Raw genomic sequence first — 22794 nt, forward strand, 5'->3', positions numbered from 1 at the left:
ATTTTAATGTTTTCAACAGTTCCAGGGGAGCCTATCGAATCAAGCAGTAAAGTTTACTGTTTGTAAGTTACGTACGTACGTACATTAGTCGATATTGTAATAGCAGTTAATCTTAATGAATTAGTTTTAATGTGTGCTCGATAGCTCATATTTTTTTCAGTGTAACTAGATGTATTTTTATAGTTTTTATCATCTTCTCCACTTTTGCTTCTTAGACAGTTGAAGTCACCTGTCTTTAAAATTCTACTTAATGGCTCAAATATCTTCAAAAATTACATTCCATACATTGTTTCAGCATTGCATTGGTGCAAAAAAATTCAATCATCTAGGATATCTGGATATCTATATTTTAAGTAGGTATTATGCAGCAATGTAGTCGACAGCATTGCTACATTGACTATTGCAATTCTAATGTGGCTATTCAGTTCTGTGAAGAAAAACCTAACACTACTAAACTATCTTACGTCATAAAGATACGACCTATACCCATATCTCCAATACGGGATTATTTTTGGCTTATGATATGAGTCATTATAATTAGCTAGCGGTGCTAGCACTGACCTTCAAGCATTTATAGCAGAAGCAACACATTGAGTTCTGTATGAAAGGAGAGAACATTGTGGAAAGGTAACGGTGACCCCATTACCTTTACAGGTATGTACAGTCGCTATCAGATATATCGGAGCGGCCAAGGTGTTCACAATATCTGAACGCGCACTCTAACGCCTTGACAATAGAGGCGTGTTCAGATATTTGTGGACACCTTGGCTGCTCCGATATATCTGTTGGCGACTGTATGTGTGTCTTGTAATTGAAAAACGAATCTCTCAACCATTGAAAACCTTTTGATTTGTATTTAAGTAACCAGGTGAATACTTCTTAAAAACTATATTACCCTCTTATGTCCTCTAGAATTTTAGATGTGATGCACATTCCACAATTATCTTTTGAATTTCAAGCCAAAAATCTATAAATATTGGCAAACATTTATCGTAATGATGTCACACGTACCTATGTATGTTCGTCTGTTACGTAGATGATGGTTATTTAAGTAAAGTTCAGGGCAAACTACCAAAACAGTACGAGGAAGCGCCAAAACAACTACAGAGGAAAAACGGTACAAAAGTTATGCCAACAGTATTACTTTTACGATCTATAGACACTGAAATTGTATAATGTGGATATGACGTGTAATTGGCCATATCGCAATGCTAAAATATCTATGTTATGTATAGTTTACTTCGAATAGTTTGAATTAAGTTTATTGTCATGGATGTGGTCTACGAATTGATTCGACCAATTAGTACAGTAGGCTACATTATGTAACCGAAATATATGATGGGTGACAATATATGTAATGTTAAACGTTCACAAGGTTGCAGCTCTACAGTTTTGGACTTTACAACTACAATATGATATGCACATGTTTAAGTGTTTAGAGTCAGATAACATATACAGTTAATAAGCTTGAAATGTACAACAAAAAAACCGGGCAAGTGCGAGTCGGACTCGCGCACGAAGGGTTCCGTACCATAATGCAAAAAAAAAAACAAAAAAAAGCAAAAAAAAAACGGTCACCCATCCAAATACAGACCACTCCCGACGTTGCTTAACTTTGGTCAAAAATTACGTTTTTTGTAAGGGAGCCCCATTTAAATCTTTATTTTATTCTGTTTTTAGTATTTGTTGTTATAGCGGCAACAGAAATACATCATCTGTGAAAATTTCAACTATGTCCGTCCGTCTGTCACCAGGCTGTATCTCACGAACCGTGATAGCTAGATCACGGTTCGTGAGATACAGCCTGGTGACAGACGGACGGACGGACGGACGGACAGCGAAGTCTTAGTAATAGGGTCCCGTTTTACCCTTTGGGTACGGAACCCTAAAAATGACCAATAGCAGTAAAACCTCAACTAGTGATATTTAAATGGTTCATTGTCGGACCTTAAAATATGGCGAAAGTTTTAAAACAAATAAAATTTTAAAAGTCCCATTATTGCTGATCAGACTAAAACTAAATTTAGCGAGAGAGCAACCAATAAATACCTACACGTTGTTTGTAAACTACGATTACAAACTGTTAAATAGGAAAGTCCTTGCATTGTAAACTAGGGGAACTACATTGTTTTCCGTCTGTCGAAGTAGCTATAACTATTTAATGAGCAAATTTTTTTTCTGTCCCGAAATAAATACCGCAAAGACATAATGTCGACCAATGGACAACTAAAAAAAATCTGTTAGGCCCACTTGCACCATCTCACTAGCCCGGGGTTAAGCGGTTTAACCGTCAACCCATTGTCAAATTGTACTGGTAACCATGGTAACTTTAGGTTTAACCGGTTAACCCCGGGTTAGTGTAATGGTGCAAGTGGGCTTTAGTATACAGTATACCTACGTTAGGATTTTCTTTTGTGCAATGAAATTAGTTTATGCGACTGCTATGTAACAAAGGGCATAAAAGTACTAATGTGGGTTAGTGAACAGAGCTGAAAGCGAAAGAAATTTCCAACAAAAGATATTTATGCTCGCCGAAATTCGCGGTTTTTGAGCGCATCATAGAGGGTGAATATGGTTATAAGTAGATAAAGATATACATAGATAGATAATAAATAAATTCTCACCTAACATCACGACGATTTCAAATCTCTCCCTAAGCATGTCGGCGGCCGACAGATTGTAGAGCGGCGACTTCTCGTTGATCTTGTGGACGATGGTCATGGGCCAGATGAACATGAGACGGTCCTCCTCTCCGTCGGCGCCGACTTTCAACTCTTGCTGGTAGAACGGGAGCACCTCGCCTTCTCTGGTGATCTAAACGTATAGACCAGCTTTTAGTTTAAGGTTGTTTTGTTGGAAAACTTCGAGCAACACCGGAAAGGGAGACGGCATTCACGTACTATTTCCCCTCTGCCGAAGCATAGATACAACTGTACGGTCGCCATCAGATATATAGGAGCGGCCAAGGTGTTCACAATATCTGAACACGCACTCTAACGCCTTGACATTAGAGGCGTGTTCAGATATTTGTGAGCACCTTGGCCGCTCCGATATATCTGATGGTGACTGTACCTATGGCGATGTGTGTAGTGACTCATCCGTACACAAAGATCGAGGTTTGCAAGATTTGTCTTTGACGTGTGTCATTTTCTATGTATTTGTGTCGTCATTACATATTGGATTTTGTATGTATGTAGTGAGTGAAAAGACTGTGCACGTTTCTCCCGCAAAAAATGGCAGAATGTTTTGTACGGGCAGATATCGCTTGGGCTCCTCCCTTCCGACATGTCGGAAGCCGGCGTTGCTCGAAGTTGGAAAGTGTTTCCGAATTTTGAAAGTGATATCTGATGATATTCAAAAAATACGTTACTCTATCAAATGATCTACTTCAAACATTATGTCAAAGCACCTTATGGTAAAAGCAGCTATAGCGTGAGAAAGAAGGAATTAATATATCTATAGTTATCAGATTATTATGCACCAATTATTTATTGATGCTCTATCTCGAATGTTCATTCCTTCTTTCTGTTTCCCACCCCACGGCGGCTCAATATTTTTACTTAATTTTATTAAACAACCATACCCATGTAATGAATAATGATTTTTTATGCCTTGCAAATGTCGTCATAACATATTTCTCTGTAAATGACGGAATTATATATAGTTCATGCTTTTTACTGTACCTATCTACAACTGCATCTAATTCTAGATCTACTGTTTATTTTACTAAAAGCCAGATCTAAACAATATCTTCCACCAATGAACAACGAGTGATAATGAATATAAATTGCTTTAAATCTAGTTTTAAAGATATTGTATTGTATACTTACAATTATTTACGTTATTCTGTTTCATATTTATAATAATTATAATACTTTCGCGTGTTCGTTGGCGAAAAACTGAATCTAAAGCGTAAAATAAGGCGCCATACATTTTTAAACATGCACTATTTGACACTGACAATATAGAATAAAATACGGAGTATGCGAGTAATTTTCAAAGTCACCAATAGAGTCCATTTATTTTTCAGAATTATCAATCAGACGTATTTTTAATTACCCGAACACACAAAAAAACTATGACACACAGCAAGAAACATCCATGTGATTGTACCGCAAATCATATTCGTGTTAAATGCCAATTCATTGTTCGTTTGGGTCTGTGTACAAGTTTACGTCAATTGCCGTTTGTTTGCTTTGTCTGCTGTTGTTATTCGTATTTTAGTCTGCCCACCGTTTTAAACATGTCTGGGGAAAATCAAAACGTAGTTTGAACTTTGATGTTTAATAGGATACATCTGCAGATTGAGGGTATTTACGTTGTATAATGTTATTGCTCCTACAAATGAAGAAAATGAACTTTTAAATGCAACATTTTTAGCAGAATATGCAGCGTTATCTGCGATCAGGACAGGTTATGCAAAATAGGTACAAACTAAGCAAATATTTAATTGGATTAAGTAGGTATCTAATCAAAGTGACAGTAAATCTATATTTCTTGAATTTTTTGGTTTATTAAGAACACTGAAACTGACTGGTTTTCTAGCTAAGAGATCACAGTAGTAGTTGCCATTATGTAATTTATATTGGTAGATATCTGGATTCTAAAAGGGCTGGCTATCATAACCACTTGAGTTATTTGAATTGTTGCGAGTCATATATCATAATTATTTGATTCGTTCCAGAGCCCGTTGGTATTACCGACAAAAACAACGCAAATGGTTGTTCTACGTATTAAAAAGTCATTAGCTTCGGACTCCAATCATAGCCTTATCGTTTTCGCTTAACCGGACTGAATCAACCGCACAACCACATTGCTAAAAACTCTAGAAGCGTAAATAGTAAAAATAAGCGTATGTTAACTTGTTAAGAAGCAAAATAAAGAAGCGAGCATGCAGCATGCGACACGAACAAGTCTATAGATGGGTCTAACAAACACAATTTAATAAAGAAAGTTGTGGTTAAACGCGCAAATTAGACATCAAATGCACATTTACATTGCGTTAACTTAACAGTTATCTAGATACCTTTTTCCGAATAATCTGAGCACGGACGTGCGCTTCGAGTATATGCGACTTGCGTATGTCACCCACTCTGAATAGGAGACAGAATTCGCCGTCTCTCAGACAAATGACCGCGTTCCTCGAGAACAGGAGCGTGGTGTTACGCTTTTTGGCTCGAGCCAGCTTCGCGAATATTAGACCCACCTAAAGACAAGAAAATTAAATGAGACTTGGCAATTGAAAACTGTGAGAGTCGAAATTTGAATAGACAAATGACGACCCGACGTTAAGGAGTGGAGACAGTGCTAAGATGCTTCTAAGCGTGCGAACTGAAATCCCCAATCACTAACCAGTCTCCGTTTTTGTTGAAATTATATACCTTGCGGCGGATTATCTGGGCTCTTATATGGGCTTCGACAATATGTGATTTCCTCATGTCGCCCACGCGGAACATCAGACACAGCTGCCCGTCCCGCAAGCAAATGACGGCATTTCGGGAGTAAAGTAGGGTCTGGGCTCGCTTTTTGGGTCTAGAGAGCTTTGCGAACACGATTCCCACCTAGAATAGAACAACCTTGCTGTCACTGTCACGTCGCTCAGCAGCGAGGGTCATGGTTCTCAATTTTGCATTTTCCAATGACTGTTGCATTGAAATTAGTCTGTAGCTACCTTGACTACTAACTCACTATTATATTCCTAGAACACATTGAAATAACCATGCTAATTGCTAAATCGTTAAATAGATTAACGACATTATTTTCACGTGGTATGGTCTCTATAAATCTAGTAATAATTTTTAAGAGATCGTCTGCATCACTTGATACGTTAGCAAAACTGGCGCTGTGCCAAGTTTATTTTAAATTATCATATTGGCTTTAAATCAGGTAGATTTCTAAATACACACTGCGCAACTAACTCTATGCTGACGGACACTAATTTATTCTAAAAGTGTCGCTCAACATCTTTATATTTTGTTTTTCAAAGGAAATTCATGTCTGCTAAAGAATGTCATTAATAAAAGTTGAAATATAGTATCGTTGCCCAGACATCTTGGCAGACTGAATCAATGCATAGGTACGTGGAGTAAATAAAATAAAATTACCATAAATGCTTGAATGAAGACTCCAACAATACTCTGCAGGCACATAACGAATATAGCCTCTGGGCACTCCTCATTCGTTGTTCTGGATCCATATCCGATGGTGTGTTGAGTTTCGACGGAGAACAGGAAGCAACCGGTGAAGGTGTTGACGTTGTTGAGGCAGGGGATGATGGGGTCGGTGTTGTTGGCGGGGGGGTTTAGGTCTCCGTGCGTGAAGATGATGAGCCACCAGATGAGCGCAAACAGCAACCAGGAGAGGATGAAGGAGAGCGCGAACACCATCAGCGTCCAGCGCCACTGCGCGTCCACGAGGGTCGTGAAGATGTCCTGGAGGTACCGGCGTCTGCGCTTGGCCACGTTCCATTGCACGACGTTGCAATCGCCGTGTTTGAAGATGACGCGCTTTCTCACGCGCCTCGCTGCATAACGGGCTTGACGGTATCTGCAAAGCATACATTGATTTCTATTATTTGTTTAGCTCAGACGAGCCGCTAATTAGAGAGACGCGATTACGTCACAGCTTAGTTGTTAAACGAAACCGTAATCGTGATTTGTGTGTTTACTGCCGTCAATTAACCGTTTTACGTCATTTCAAATGAAATCTGAGGTGTTTAGAAAGCAATGACTTAGAACAAACGTCGAAACACCTACAATAGGTACCTACATACATCAATGCGAAATTTCGGAAACCCGCTAATTATGCTAGTCATCGCCTTTGATCAAATAAATATCAGTAAATCCCAATAAATCATTTCAGCAAACAGGGAATCACGTTTCAGACTTCGCACTGTTTGATGACTAAACGTTTGCGCACAAGTCATTAATCATTATCGAAACAACGGAGTTCGCTTTGATTGGACCAGTACAGTGATCCATCTGTAATCTGGACGGATGAGCATGGCTAACCGTGGGTATAAAACGGGATTGTTTTACATTCAATAAAGGGAAATAATCATGATTATTATAGGTACATATGGACGTAATAAGTTGGTTTGTTATTTAATGCCAAAACTTAAAAAATTAATGAATGTCTCTTCATAGGAAGCGATTTACTTTTTGGCAAACTGCATAGTTTGTAAGTGCCTATTTAAATACAGCGACGGGCGGGGAGCTGTCAACTTTTGTTTAAAAAGTTTTAGTGAATCATTACATTAGTTATGAGTCATGTACTTTTGTGAGTTTATTGGTCATGTTATAATATACCTATGTCAAAAAATAATGGAATACCTACCTAAGCTGTGAACAACATTGTTACGTTACGATGTAACGGCCTACAAACCAATAAGCTGAATTATCTACGCATACGAAATGTGAATTACCTACCTAGTTATACATATGTACCACAATATTCAATTAGTATTGTGTAATGAAAAGTAAATTAGTAAATTCATGCCGCAGTCTGTCCCACTTTTCACGTAAGTGCACAAAATGTGGTTTATTGAAATGACGTACTTTAGATTATTTTATCGCGTTCAATTTCACTCAGGCCTGACCCATATAAGCCGAGTGCCTACATTTTAACATTATCAGTAGAAAAGCTTTCTAGATACCAGTAAATATGCTTTCTGCAAACATTATAAAGTAAAAGTTTTATGGATCTAACTTACTATACCTAGGTATTTCAGGTAGGTACATGTACATTTGAAGGTTTATTATTATGATAACGAGAGCAACGGAGTTGACACCAGTCGCCGTGGCCGAAGTCGGCCGTGGAGTTATTACATTACATTATGACAACTATGTAACGAATTCATTAATTCTATAAATTTTTCCTTTGTGAATGGAATTTATAGAATAAACAATTAGGTCTCTACCTTTATTAAAACGCCGTGTAAACAAGCAATTTTGTTTTCACCACACCACACCAGCTCGGAAAGGCTTAATTTGCAGTTTAAAAACTGATACTAAATAATCAAATGCGAATTTTGAGTTGTTTTCTTATGTTTGCGGGTAGAATTGACTTTTAAATGATGATTTTAAATATTTAATAACATTCATTTAGATTTGACTGGGTTTGATTTTGTTTGATATTTTACATGTAATATTTGCTTCGGGTTGGTGTGGTGAAAAATGTGTTTCACTCGGGGGCAAATTTTGTTTAACCCTCGTGCTTTGAAACCAATGAATATCAATATTAGCACGAGCGGTTAAACAACAACTTTGCCCCCTTGTAAAACAAATAACTATTTTACCACACGTGAGGAAAATACTAAGTGTAAATAAAACATTACACATCAAATTTAAATTAACGCTATACCTACTATATTTATCGATCAAAATCATCATGTAATTTAAAAGTCAATTCCACAAGCCAACATGGCTACCAACTTAAAATTTGTATCAAGTTACTTTGGCACTCTTGTGAATAAAATGCAACTTTCTCATCAATTATTGAATAACAAAGAGATCCTTAACAAGCTTGTGGTATGAAGAATTAATTATTGTAGGGAATTAATCGGTCCGGTTAAATTTCTGATATCAACAATTTCATTCAACTACATTATACCACCTTCTTATAATGCAGTTCTAAAATACAAGATCAGAATCAGTTAAAATTACAAAAAAAGTCTTAACAAAAGTAACTGTCAAAATGTAAATTAGCTCGAATTGTAGAAATTCAAGGCAAACCGAGATATATTTGTATAGTATTTATGTCGCCGGGTGCAAATGCCTGCGGTCGCCCGGTGGGGCCGAGCGGACACTCCGGTTTTACATTTGTTTACATTCCACAGTTACATTCCATGAACCTGGAGGCGTATTCTAGGTGCATTTGGATATCAACTGAGGAGTGTCTTTTCAAAAGGGCTTATTTTTATAAAGTCACTCCTCAACTGCAGCCATGCTAGTAATACTAGAGTTGCCGCCGCTGTATATGTCATTTTCCTTGATAAAATAAATGACGTTTGCCGCGGCATTACTGTTGCGATTATGAAGATCATTTTGTCACTCGAATCATTTTATCGAAGAAATACAGGAAATTTACAGCTATAACCGCCGCAAAATTCCCCAATGGATATGATTTGTGGACATACAGGTAGGTTGCATTGGGGTAATTGCGAAATTGGTTATATTCCGAAAGTTTATAAAGACTACCAAACGCCGCGATATTTTCTTACTGGCAACATTAGTTTAGACGCCATTGTTATCGGCTTTGACGCTCCAGTCGCCGTTCGTCATTTATGACTGAAATGTAATAATTTGATTGTATTCTTGTGTTTACTTTTTTATAATGACACATACAATTTTGCAACTATGTACCTCTTATATCTCTTTATTCTTTATTGATCCCTTAATTATTTTATCACTACATCGTAAAGGTTCTATTTAATCTTCTCTTTCTTCTTCTTCTTCTTCCGGCCTTGTCCCATTTCTAATTAGGGCTCTCCTAATCCTCCTTCTCCAGAGATATCGTTTCTGAGTCGTCGCTGGATCTAAATTGTTATTGGAGAGATCCCTTTTGACAACTGATATCCATGTAGTAACTAGATTATTTAATCTTCAAAGACAGACGAGATAATTGTATTTTATTCACAAGTGTATCAAAGGTATTTGATGCTAACTTTGAGTTGTTTCCTCATGTTAGTTGGTAGATTTTTGAGTGACGATTTTAAATGATAAATATTGAATACCTAATCTTAGTTTGAATTATTAGATTTTATATGTTTTACGGGCAGTGTTTTAACTTGTAAAACTCGCAATACCTAAGTATGTGCAATGATTTTAATAAGTAGGTATGTTACGCAATAAAACGTATAAATTGAAGTAAAGCCGCAGGACATGGTTATTGCGTGTCAGATAATTATTTGGAATTATTTAATTCGCATTCAACGAGCTGATTTAATTGGTGACTGTAGTTAAGGTAGGTAAGTATAAAGTCTAGTAGATGCTTGTTGATTACCTTGTAATCGAGGCATAATTTCAGTTTGATACTTTATTTTTCATTAAATTTTTGATAGGTACTCGATTTTGCTTAACATTTTAAAGCTTTTCATTTATAGATATGTAGACAAACATGTTGTTGATGTTAGGTATTCGATTCTAATAGCTTCGTAACAAGATAGACGCTTCAATATTTTCAGTAAATAAACTGTTGCCAAATACTTGAGACAGCCTAAACTATAATACTTACTTGTAGCTCTTTGTCTGTGATTACTCAGTGCCAGGTTACGTGTATCCAGTTATTCTACATGTATTTCAGCTATACTGACTTTACCTATATTTGTCTAGAGGATACACTACATATAATATGAAAGAACATTTAATAAACTCACTTATTTAATTCTTCTCTCCAAGCAGATTCGGACGAATTCACAGGTTTTCCAGTCATAAACATAGACACTTGACTTATACATCTTTTCAGTCCTGACATTCTTTCTTCCATCTTAAAATTGACTTTCTTTTTACCAGACGACGTGATTTATACAGAAAGTCTCAAACACTCCTTAAAACAGTCTTTATAAATACTGTATATTAAGCTATATTATCACATTCAGTAGCGAAACCAGCGCTTTGTAATGTCGTATTAACCTAAATCACCGTTTTATCACACGGGTAAATATCAGCGGCAAATATAACTACAACGATCGCACTAACAGACCGTCTCCACTCTTGTCTTTCAGCAGAACATTTATTAACGATTCACTGAACACTTCCTTGATGTCAAACAACAGCGCCACGAATTTTCGCACCATTGTCCCCCGGGGAATGCTTCGCGACACTGTCATCAAGAAATGGCGACGCAGAAAAATCGTCCCAAGAAAACGTGCAGTTGACTTTCCACTCGCACCGATTGTGAGGGAATTAGTCCAATACTGAGCGGATGTTTAATGAAACAGATGCGAAGACGTTCCCAAACAAACACAACAGGCGTCCCGTGCCAACCGGCGGCGCGCGACGTCGAGGCGCGTCGCGACGTCGCCCGCACTATTTTTTGAGTAGTACGATATCGTCTCCACTCATTCGCTAATCTGGATTATTCCAACTTGTTTTACTATTGTAGCATAAATATTTGGATCTGAGGAGGAACAAAATATTTATCTGCTAAGATTTACGAGTACAGATGAATAAAGTCGAAAAATGATTTCAGATTAACAATGTCTTAATGCTGGATTGGCGCGGGCTATTTTGCACGCGTAGTACTACGTGATTATTAAAATAGCTACGGAAACGTTGAAGTGTTTCGGATAAGAATTTGCTGCCGTCATCGAGATGATTAGTCTCGTACCAACCTGGCTTACGTTTTAGACAATTGAAGAGGTGGATAGCGACTTAGTCTCAGAGCAATGCTACGTAGAGATAGGATTTCCATATCGAAAAATGGAATATCTTGACCAAAAATCATACCACAAAAGGAGGTTCATATATCTCCCCTCCCCACCTAACCTATTGGTCGATAGACTACACGTCCTTTTCTATCTCTATTAACTAGAGACCAATAATGTATATCGCCTGCAAGATACTGTCGCGGTGCACCTGCACTAAGCCTGCTCAACACGCTAACTACAGCATAACCTTCGCTTTCCTCTACCCAACTCCAAACTTTGACGAGTAGTTAGTTGAGCTTTCCAAAAAAACCCTGACACTTTGCCTACTCCCTCCGCAATCCCGACAAAGGACTAAAAATCCTGACATACCAGGGGAAATCCTCACAAACTAATACTACGAATGGAGGAACGTTGCTTCTGTGACGCAGTTGCAGGTGTCTAAGCTAAGCATGCGTGTAAAATTGTAAATTTGATACAGCAGCCACGTGAGAAACGTGTTGGTGGTTAACTACCTGTGTAGTGGAAGTAATGTTGCGGTGCAATTGAACTGGACACGTGATACAACTGATACCTACTCAACCAAGTTCGCGGCTTTGTAACAGAACTATGAAAGCTGTAAGAGTCATAGTATTATATTCAGCTGTAAGATTCTACTTTTTAGGGTTCCGTACCCAAAGGGTAAAACGGGACCCTATTACTAAGACTGCTGTCCGTCCGTCCGTCCGTCCGTTCGTCCGTCCGTCTGTCACCAGGCTGTATCTCACGAACCGGGATAGACAGTTGAAATTTTCAGAGATGATGTATTTCTGTTGCCGCTATAACAACAAATATATATAACAAACGTGATTTCTGACCGAAATTAAGCAACGTCGGGCGGGGTCAGTACTTGGATGGGTGACCGTTTTTTTTTGCCTTTTTTGCATTATGGTACAGAACCCTTCATGCGCGAGTCCGACTCGCACTTGCCCGCTTTTTCTAAAATTATAATTGGTTTACTTTAGGTGTATAGATTTGTCTGCCACTATTGAACGTGCTTTACGTGCACAATCAGAGTTTAACAAAGCACACAAGAAGTTAATTTTAATAGACAAATTGAGTTCAGTCAATATTTAACGAATTGTTTTGAAGCATTCTCCTAGAAAAACAAATGACGCTGGAAGATCGTTGAACTTGAAAAAATCGAGCTAATAGGAGTCACTCCAGAGCGTAAATAAAATGGTTGCTATATTAATCCCTCGAACGCCCTAGGTAGTCAAAAATTTGCTACTGAATTAATAACCTTAAAATTTGTGTAATACAGTTGATATTGTCTGTGACGTATACGGGACAAGGCATTCGGCGGGTTAATGGAATCACAACGACGTTTATTTGTTCGACCTTGGACTGGGAGCGTTATTGAGACAGTCACCCCCAGACTTGGACAATGACATAAGGCAGGTGCCGATGCCGTCTTGGAGCTACTAACTTCAGCGTGTTTGGCACCAACTGCTGGACTGTTTTGGCGTTTCGAGATGTTTACGCTGTTATTAAGTCACATTTTTTACGAGTTTAATATAGATCACATGTGGAACTCTTGTGTTTAACCATTACTCAAATTTTCTGTCTAAAGCCTAGATTATGGCAATTCAAAATCAGATAAAATTTTAGGCGGTTCTTTATTATTAGCAAAGAGAATTTTAAATACAGGAATATTGTATAGGTACTTGTCTATGTCGGCGGCAGATCGTAAAATCGGGCATATCAAGATATTCCTAGGCATATCATGAAACGCCGCCATTTCATGATCTGACTAACGACTACCAGGCATATCGTTCAAACCTCAACGTTTGACGATTTGCCTGGCTACGTTTAGGCATATCAAATAAGTAGGGTGTGATATTCCTAGGCAGATCATGAAACGCCGGCATCTCATGATATGCCTAGCGAACACCAGCCATATCGTGCAAACCTCAAGGGGTGATATTCCTAGGCAGATCATGAAACGCCGGCATTTCATGATATGCTTAGCGAACACCAGCCATATCGTGCAAACCTCAAGGGGTGATTTTCCTAGGCATATCATGAAACGCCGGCATTTCATGATCTGCCTAGCGAACACCAGCCATATCGTGCAAGCCTCAGGGGGTGATATTCCTAGGCAGATCATGAAACGCCGGCATTTCATGATATGCCTAGCGAACACCAGCCATATCGTGCAAACCTCACGGGGTGATTTTCCTAGGCAAATCATGAAACGCCGGCATTTCATGGTCTGCCTAGCGAACACCAGCCATATCGTGCAAACCTTACGGGGTGATTTTCCTAGGCAAATCATGAAACGCCGGCATTTCATGATATGCCTAGCGAACACCAGCCATATCGTGCAAGCCTCAAGAGGTGTTCCGTTCTTAACGTTTAGTTTTTAAGTAATTAATCAAATTTTTGCGCGCTTCTACCGTTTATCGATGCAAAGCCAAAACGCACTTCACAATGATACAATATTGACATTTTAGCCAATAGGATCGTCCGAAACTCTCGGGCGGCACGGTCAGGACGAGCCTCAGCAGCGCCTCTGTTGGCGAAAACGAGAACTAGCGAGACGCCGCGGCATGCGGATCGACCGCTATCGATTTAAATCACATTATACGTATTATGCCTCCAAAACTAAGTGTTTTAGTGATATATCGTGCGTGATAAAAGGCCTAAGACTGTTTAACGTACCGCCGGCCGGCGTGTGAAAGAGGAGAATGTGCTGAACGTAAAAAAAGAACTAGTGGCATCGAGAGGATTCCGCCATTGCTGCAGTATCAGGTCAGTCCAGTGCGTGATATCCTTTGGTTATTTTATCGTGTTGTACCGTTTATTACCGGTGAGTATAGATATTTATGCTCGATCCTGAATGTTGTGAATTAGCATTGCATCTCATTCCAAAACCGCGTCGTTTTGCAACAAGGGGAGATATTCCTAGGCAGATCCGCCGGCATTTCATGATATGCCTAGCGAACACCAGCCATATCGTGCAAACCTCACAGGGTGATATTCCTAGGCAGATCATGAAACGCCGGCATTTCATGATATGCCTAGCGAACACCAGCCATATCGTGCAAACCTCACAGGGTGATATTCCTAGGCAGATCATGAAACGCCGGCATTTCATGATATGCCTAGCGAACACCAGCCATATCGTGCAATCCTCACTGGGTGATATTCCTAGGCAGATCATGAAACGCCGGCATTTCATGATATGCCTAGCGAACACCAGTCATATCGTGCAATCCTCACGAGGTTATTTTACGATACGCCCGGTATGAAGCTAGGAATATCAACGAATGCCAATGCTCTGATCGATCTGCCGCCTCTTTTATAAGGCATATCGTGATATGCCTGGGCAAATCTTAGTCAGATCATGAAATGGCGGCGTTTCATGATATGCCTAGGAATATCTCGATATGCCCGGTTTTACGATCTGCCGCCGACATCTATACAAGTCTAAGTAGTTTTGTCTGATTTTGCCATCGCTCGAAAAGATGGCACCCATACCTTTGGCCTATCGTCGAGTAGCTGGCGATACTTTTTGACATTTAACAAATTAAATGTACTGACTACATAATTTATCTTGACAATACTTTTATTAGCCAACTGTCTAAACTCTAATAAGTAGGTAGGTACGTACCTATACAGCGTCTAAATCGTTGCCAAAATGAAACGTCACGAGTACTAAATCCGCGAAACTACTTTCAGTTTCTATTAATTAGTCGTTACATCCGTAGCTGATTTTCGTAATTTTCTAGCTGTTTTAGCTTCCGGCAGAATAGATGATAATATTGCACATAATTGGCGAGATCTTTTAAGAGATAAAAGACGCTAGAATCAAAAAACCTGTTAGTTAATAAAGACTGTCAGTACAGTTTGTTATACAACGTTGCGTTACTGTATATTTCTATAGCGTTTAAACTAAGGACGCTAAGCACAAATCATTTCATACATTGATCCTCATGTTCCTATCTCTATCGCACGCATGTATTGCTGTCCCGCCCATGAAGGCAGCGGGCAATGCCACTGTGCGGGATAGCCATATAATTATGCGGGTTAGGAACAGGCGGGTCAGTGCTTATAACTAGGGTTTGCAATCCGGATCCGAAATGTATGAAATTATCCGGATCTGGATCCGGATCCGCGGATCTTCCCATACATTTCGGATCCGTCGTGCAAACCCTACTTATAACGTCCCTACTTTAGCATGGTCGCTGGGCCCGATTTGGATTTTGAAATAGACATCTATTAGACATCTTTTAGACATCACCAAGATACGATAACGATATGTTTAAGATCTAACCTGTCAAATTTGACATATGCGCGATTCTGTAGATACTCTTGAACGATTTCCACAGGCTATGACTTAGAGATCCAATTCACACCTAATAGATATCTTACTCTATCTAACGTAAAAGAGACATTGGTTGCCCGAATTGCGCTGCAAAAGAGAACTAGTTGATATCTAAACTATAACGTATCTAGAATGGATCTAGTACGTGTCGTCTCTTGTGAATATCTTGAAGTTCGATTACGGCAGGCTGTCATAGATTACATAAATGTTTACAGGTTACATAGATTTTGTAAAGCGCTTGGACCTCTAACTATTGAGTGACCTTTCTAAGATAGCACGGTTGGGTGATTTTCAAACATCAAAATGCCGAATATAACGGCGTATAGCATATTAGTTGATTTTAATGTAAATACTACGTATTTACTACACAATATTTATTATTATGTCTCTAATATTTAGTACACCAGGAAGTCTATCTAAAGATATGCGAGCTGGTGACGTGTCGAGGCAACCAGATTTCCAGATTTGAAATTAGAATATCAATACAATTTAGCCAGTTATTATTAACCCACATTACCGAACTTCGCTCACAATGAAAGAGATACCGAGTGCTGTTGCCAAGTCGCAGTGACACGTGAGTTTGAAATAGCCGTTCGTCTTGAGATCGTCTTTCCGGCGCGTGCGGTGTGAAGTTTCTTACACGTGAAGTTATCGGTTTTCAGGGATGAAGGTTACCGCTACTCGCCGGTAGATGGCATAGTCAGGGACAACTATAACTAGGAGAACTATAATTACAAAGAATTAACAAAGTTTAGTTTCAACCTCAAAAAATTAGTAGTTTAGGCCTTAACTGAGGCTAAATTCGTCTACATTTGGATGAATTATATTGGGTAGGTACCGCAAATAGAGTTTTTATTTAAAAACAAGTTTTCCCTTATTTGAATTAAGGGTTTTTCATTCTTATTTTATTAAATTGTTGGGGCAATTACAAGTTTTGTACTTTTCCCGAACGGCCCATTATATTAAGATAGGTAGAGTTAGACCAAGAAAAGTCTGCAGCTATTTTGATAGCCCGCGCAGTGCAAGGGTATTTTACTTATTTTAAACGTCAAACTTCTATGAAATTATGACGTATAAATAACACTTGCACTGCATGGGCTATCAAAATCGCTGCAGACTTTTATTGGTCTAACTCTACCTACAATTATTTAGCAGGAATCATATCACAAGGCTTCCTATAGTTTATATTTATGTTCGTTTGACCGGTTACGAAAGTCATTAGTCAATCGATGAGCGAGCTTCTAAAAATACAAGCACGCAAAAGATATAAGAATTAGTAAAAAAGTTCACTTTGGGACCAAGCTTAAAGTTCAGCCGGTTCAATGTAACCTAAGGTGATTATATGACTCATAACAAATCTAAAAAGCCAGGTAGAGAAGATCGGCAAAAAACGGGCACGTTTATAGTAACGGCTACAACCATTATTATAGCAGCTGACGGTCCTAATTAATATTGCATTCTGTTTTAGCCATATACGAGTATAGCTAAAATACAGCTGTATACATAGCTTACAGTTCAGGCGACCGCATAAATGGCACTTTATTAAAATTAACATCAAATTTGACATTTGCGGTCGATATTGTTATAATTAAATTAAATATATTGACCGCTAGCACCGCTATAGATAGAGCTATGAAAACTACGCTAATGTACCTAACAATTACATAATATAATTAGTGTTATTTGGTTAACTGGACTTGCTGTGTTTTTTTTGGGAAACAGTATCTAAGATTCTTTTTTTTTTACCTTACCTTACCTATAAAGCCTTTATTAGTGTCGCTTTGTATACCGACAGAGCAGTAGTAGGTACCTATATTTAATATATGTTTTTTTAAATAATTAATTATGTATATAGGTATAGGTAATATAAGTATTCGCCTGTTTCGCGGTCTTCTGTTCCCTTTGCATATAGGGAGAGGTATAATGCCTATGAACATTTTACATAATAAACGTGTAAGTATATCAAATAATTGCACTAATTATACATACTACCGTTGTTAGCATAGTAATAGCTCAGTACAACCCGTGACCGTGACTCACCGTTACATAACAATTAGTAATAGTTACTATTCGTATGTTAGTGTCTCATTGTTGTCTGTTATCGCACCCATCTCATAAGGAATCAACGTTCAGCCGTATCCTTGATCTTACATCTGATTTATTCGCAGTTGCGGCGGTAAATTCACATTTAACATTCTTACAATGTAGCTATTTTCTTTTTGATTTTATTTATTGATATATACTCGTGTGTAGGATAAAATACCCAATGCTCTTAAAGTCCTGTCATTGACTCCTATTTTAACCGACTTCCAAATCTAAAAGGAGGAGGTTATCAATTCGGTTGTATGTTTTTTTTTTAATTTTTTTTTTATGTTTGTTACTCCATATTTGTAGGAAAGATCTCTATTGTGATGCCTTAATGTGATGCCTTAAAAAATAATAGCCCAAGAAAGATACAATCGGCTAGTATGGCGGAATGGAAATAATTAGTAATAGCTGAACTATTCGGTGTATGGGACAGACAATAAATCTAGTGATTACGTCGACACATAATCCAAATAAATATATTACATTTAGGTATTTAAAAAAAAATGTAAAAATATAAAAAATCACAGAAAATTTGTAAAAAATATTAATAACATTTTTTAAATTAATACTCATAGAGAAATATTTGATTTATAACATTAAGCATGAATCACACAAAAAATAATTATGTATCCTACATTTAAAGTAAGTAACCTACGGTTATTATTAAATTCAGTATATTTCCGTCCTCAAAAATGGTAATAGGCTATTTTTTCTCTAATTATTTCCAAATTATAATAAGTACAAGCAGAGGCGTAGCTAGAGGATATGGCGCCCGGGGCAGGCACCGAATTTGCGCCCCCCCCCCTCCCTCCTAACGAAAGGTCTTGTGCATTTTGGCGCCCCCCCGTTGGACGGCGCCCGGGGCATGTGCCCCCTCCAACCCCCCCCTAGTTACGCCACTGAGTACAAGCGTTGCAATTTAATCGTACACTAAATAATACCGTATGGTGGGTTTTATGGGGTTGTGCTTTAATTTCCTGGTTAAAAATGGTAATAGATCAATATCATATGGGATTTTCGTTATGAGTTCTCGATCGTCGAATACTGTAAAAATCGGCTTGAAATATGATTCATAACACAAAAAACCATCAAAAACGTTATCGTTGCTTTAAAATTGCCGCGCACGAGCCAGCGAGCTAACGCGATTGGTCGTTGCATGGAGCGGGCGGCGGAACGATGAAACTTCCCCCCGCCCCGAGCGCGAATATTTAAAAAAGTATTTAGTATATTTACTATTTACTCGGTCAAGACATATGTACCAGTGAAATTAAAAAATATGGGAGACTAGATTCGAACTACTTATCAGCTTTAATCTGGGCAAGAGTGCTGTAAATAAGAAAGTAAATTTTATATAATTGCAGACTTTCCGTCTTTGCGTGCGCGTTAAATTTAATACAATAATAGGCCAATTATATTGGGCTATTATACCGAAACACACATAATTTGATAGCAGAAAAAGACGCGAAATTAAAATTTTCTTAGGGATTTCAAATCTTCGCGCCTATAAGTTTAAACCATTTAAGGTTTCAATAGCGGTCATTTAAGTACCACCCCTCACCACTAAAATGTAATTATCAAAAACGACAGTTGCTAATGTTCCCCAAAGTAAGCATTTCTAGTTATTGCTGCAATACAGTGGTACCGGGCACCTTACGACGCAAGGCCGAGCAGGAATCGCAAACCTTAAAATATTTGCACTAATTAATTGAGTTAGGATTTTGTTAGTACTCTTTAATTGAATAGCAAAAAATATAAGTTTAGTATTAGAAATACCGTTTTTACTCGATTTTTAACTAAGTAATTATTGGTAAACTTATTTTTACCGTGTGGTGTCGGTTAAAATTTCACTAAGTAACATCATTTATTTTGGCGACTAGGGCAATAAAAGTCGACACCATAACCAACAAATTAACAAACAACAAAAATTTGCAGTAATATTCCAAAACTCGACTGAACGCAAGCGCACCCGAACATGGAATGACTGACTAAAATGGCGGACCAAGTGTGCCACTCCCCTGACTCAGAGTCCTGTCATAAAACGTAAGGCCGTGGTATTCGTCAGGGGGTAGCTGAGCGGCGAGCGGTGAATGCAGGTAGCAATAAGGTGTTCAGTTAATGTTTTTATAATTTGAAATGACTTCGTTTCCAATGTAGAAATAATCAAACAGACTTTAGAAGCATTTAATATTTTATTTGTGGCCGTATAAATTATGTTTTGTAAATTAACTACAATTGTTCATATTTGTGGATAAAACAATATACATATATTTACTATATAATTCATACTAAATTAACATTAAATAAATACATTATTTTTGACATAAAAATACATTGCGCGTATTTAGCTACTTAGCAAGCACTTTGTTTGATTACGATACCTGCAAGCAAGTAGTAAGTCTATGGCTCCATCCTATCCTGTACCACGATATACAAGCGATAACATTTTTGCGACAGTTTTGTATAGATAATGGGTTTGTCGCTAGAAAATTACGATATCGAGATAAAAGTCAGGTCTATGAGGGCTATTGAAACCTTAAATGGTTTTTACATACATGTTTTAAATTTGCCGCGCTTTTTCAAGTCATGCTGATTCACTATAGAATAGTGATCGAATTGGTTCAGATTTAACGTTCAATGCATATATTGCATATAAATAACATAATTTTGGACTAAGTATATACCTACATGACATCAGGCTATGGTTTGGCGCACCGTGTTACGCGCGCGCGCTAATGTGTTACGGCTGTTAAGTGGAGTCCAGACGGGATGATCAAATCGACCGATTTGATCAGAAATGAAATTGGGGTCAATCTCCAAATTAAGCAACAATTAAACAACTGTACCGATATTTGGAACCTCAGAATAATATTGAGAGTAGAGATGCACCGGATAGTGACATTAGTGACCCACTATCCGGCCGAATACCGGATATTAACTTTGCTAGATTTCAGAGTAAACAAATTGGATTTAAGAAACAGTCACGGTCATATTGTACTTACTCGTTTATTATTTCAAAACAATTTAAAAATCCACATCCACTCACTTGCACGCGTAGGTACCTACTCATTTCGAACATAGAAATGAGTCCGCGCCAACGTTCACCACGAAACAGGTTAAAACCTGCACAATGCGCACCTAAAAACCGAAATGTAGGTATTATTCCGCCGGCCGATGGTCAGGCCGAATACCCGGTATCCGACCAAACAACTATCCATTGCATCTCAAATTGAGAGTGGCAACACTGTCGTAGGTCGTATTGCTCCTTTCTAGCATATACGTCCCTCGCTCCTACACTCCCACCACACAGGCAGGTTGCTTTGTCAGTTATTCAAGGCAAATTTTCAAGTCATTGGCTTGCTGTTTTTCCATCTAGAAGGTCGTGAAGCTAAATTACTGGTGAGTTTTTGAATTTGTACCTCAGTTTAGCTGACTATATTGAAATAGTTATTTATTTTACAAGGGGGCAAAGTTATTGTTTAACCGCTCGTGCTAATATTGCGAGTATCAATATTCGAAACATGGAATCTTGAGCGTTGCGAGGGTTTCAAAGCACGAGGGTTAAACAAAATTTGCCCCAATTGAAACACAAAATCTTTCACTACATCAACCTGAAGCAAATATTAAATGTAATAATCAAATACAAATGAATGTTATTAAATATTTATCATCCAAAATCATGATTTAAAAGTCAATTCTACCAGCAAACATAACAAAACAACTCAAAATTTGCATTTGATTACTTTGCCTCACTTGTGATTAAAATGTAAGTTTGCTCTTAGTTTTTGAAGTGCAAAGTAAGCCTTTCCGAGCTGGTGTGGTGAAAAACAGTTTCTAACGGCTTATGCCATGATATGACGTGAAAGTGTTTTCAAAGGCTGCCTGCGTGCACCGTGGCTATGCCAATGAAAATACTGAAGTACATATCTTTAAAAACACATCGAGTTAGTAAAGCGTGCACGTGTTACCATTACATACTACATGAAGTCTCTTCTGAGTCTTGTTAGTTTAAATCTTTCTGTGTGTATAATAAGGTTTGAAATTTGAATACTTAAATGGTGAATGGCATACCCTTCAGTTTTCAAGTGATTTGTGTTTTCGAATACGAATGGTACGGCTAGTTAATACGCGTTACGTAGAACCTACGTATTAAGGTAGACTATGATATGGCGAGGAGGTTTCATCTGTCTAAGTATCTATCAGCAATTTGTCTTTTTATCCCGTTCAGGGTTAGTATAATATAGCAGAATGTGACATCCTGCGGATAAAGGTACCTTATGGCGATTGGCGCTTACGCTATTATTAACGCCGCTCCAATATTATTGCAACGCTATGCGGCATAAGCGCCAGCCGCCATAAGGTACCTTTATCGCGGGACGTCACAAATAAACTTTTAGTAATAAAAGTGCTGATAAAAAGAGATACAAGGTAACGAACAAACCTACATCCCATTGTGGGTTAGTACTTCGGCAATTCATAATTCATATACTTAAATTTGACTAGAAACAGAGAGAGATTAGCATGGCTCTGCGCAAGAATGACATACGAAATCGTGAAATATTTCACTCTTTATCTACCTACTTATTTCTTTCCAACTAGATGTTTGATTTTGAATAAAATATTGGTAAAAATGTAGGTAGGTACTTAAATAAATAATTTAGCAGGTACTTACTTACCTATAGCTTAAAAGATTAAGGAAAAGAACTTTTGCATGTAGTTGTTATATTGGATTTAATTACACTTCACATATATATAATTTTTTATCTAAGTCTTTATTTAACATCTATAAAAATATGATCAAATTTTTAGGTAGGATATCCACAACGCAGGCTTCGTCAGGTGGTCACAAATGCAAATCATATATATAAAATCGAAAAACCAGAACGGGATAAAAAACGAGGGAAGAAGAGAGATGGCACCTTACAAATTTCTAAAAAAGTTTTTGACACGTTTCACGAATAAGACGCACGTATGA

General features: G+C 37.9%; 1 protein-coding gene, 1 long non-coding RNA gene and 1 other non-coding gene across 9 annotated transcripts in view; 2 read left to right on the plus strand and 1 right to left on the minus strand.

The window, feature by feature from the left end:
* The window catches only part of LOC134667223 (uncharacterized), a 470671-nt gene that overhangs the window by 141959 nt on the left and 305918 nt on the right, over positions 1-22794 (plus strand). The window lies entirely within an intron of this gene.
* Positions 1-22794, minus strand: part of LOC134667150 (G protein-activated inward rectifier potassium channel 3-like) — a 72117-nt gene that overhangs the window by 9709 nt on the left and 39614 nt on the right. For 3 of the 7 annotated variants that reach the window (XR_010098612.1, XM_063524449.1, XM_063524447.1), the window contains exons 3-5: positions 6105-6546; positions 5382-5561; positions 2625-2814 (exon numbers count right to left, since the gene is read on the minus strand). Coding sequence is in view for 6 of the 7 variants with exons in the window: in XM_063524449.1 (XP_063380519.1) it covers positions 2625-2814; positions 5382-5561; positions 6105-6546 (812 nt within the window). In the remaining variant the exon portion in view is untranslated. Of the gene's footprint in view, positions 1-2624; positions 2815-5026; positions 5207-5381; positions 5562-6104; positions 6547-10375; positions 10939-22794 lie in introns of those variants that run through there. The other 4 variants (XM_063524452.1, XM_063524453.1, XM_063524448.1 and 1 more) reach the window with 4 other exon arrangements.
* Positions 22281-22391, plus strand: LOC134667815 (U6 spliceosomal RNA). The gene has a single exon (XR_010098695.1). It is a non-coding gene; the product is annotated as a U6 spliceosomal RNA (small nuclear RNA).

Source organism: Cydia fagiglandana, chromosome 9 (assembly GCF_963556715.1).
Source record: "Cydia fagiglandana chromosome 9, ilCydFagi1.1, whole genome shotgun sequence".
Lineage (NCBI taxonomy): Eukaryota > Metazoa > Arthropoda > Insecta > Lepidoptera > Tortricidae > Cydia > Cydia fagiglandana.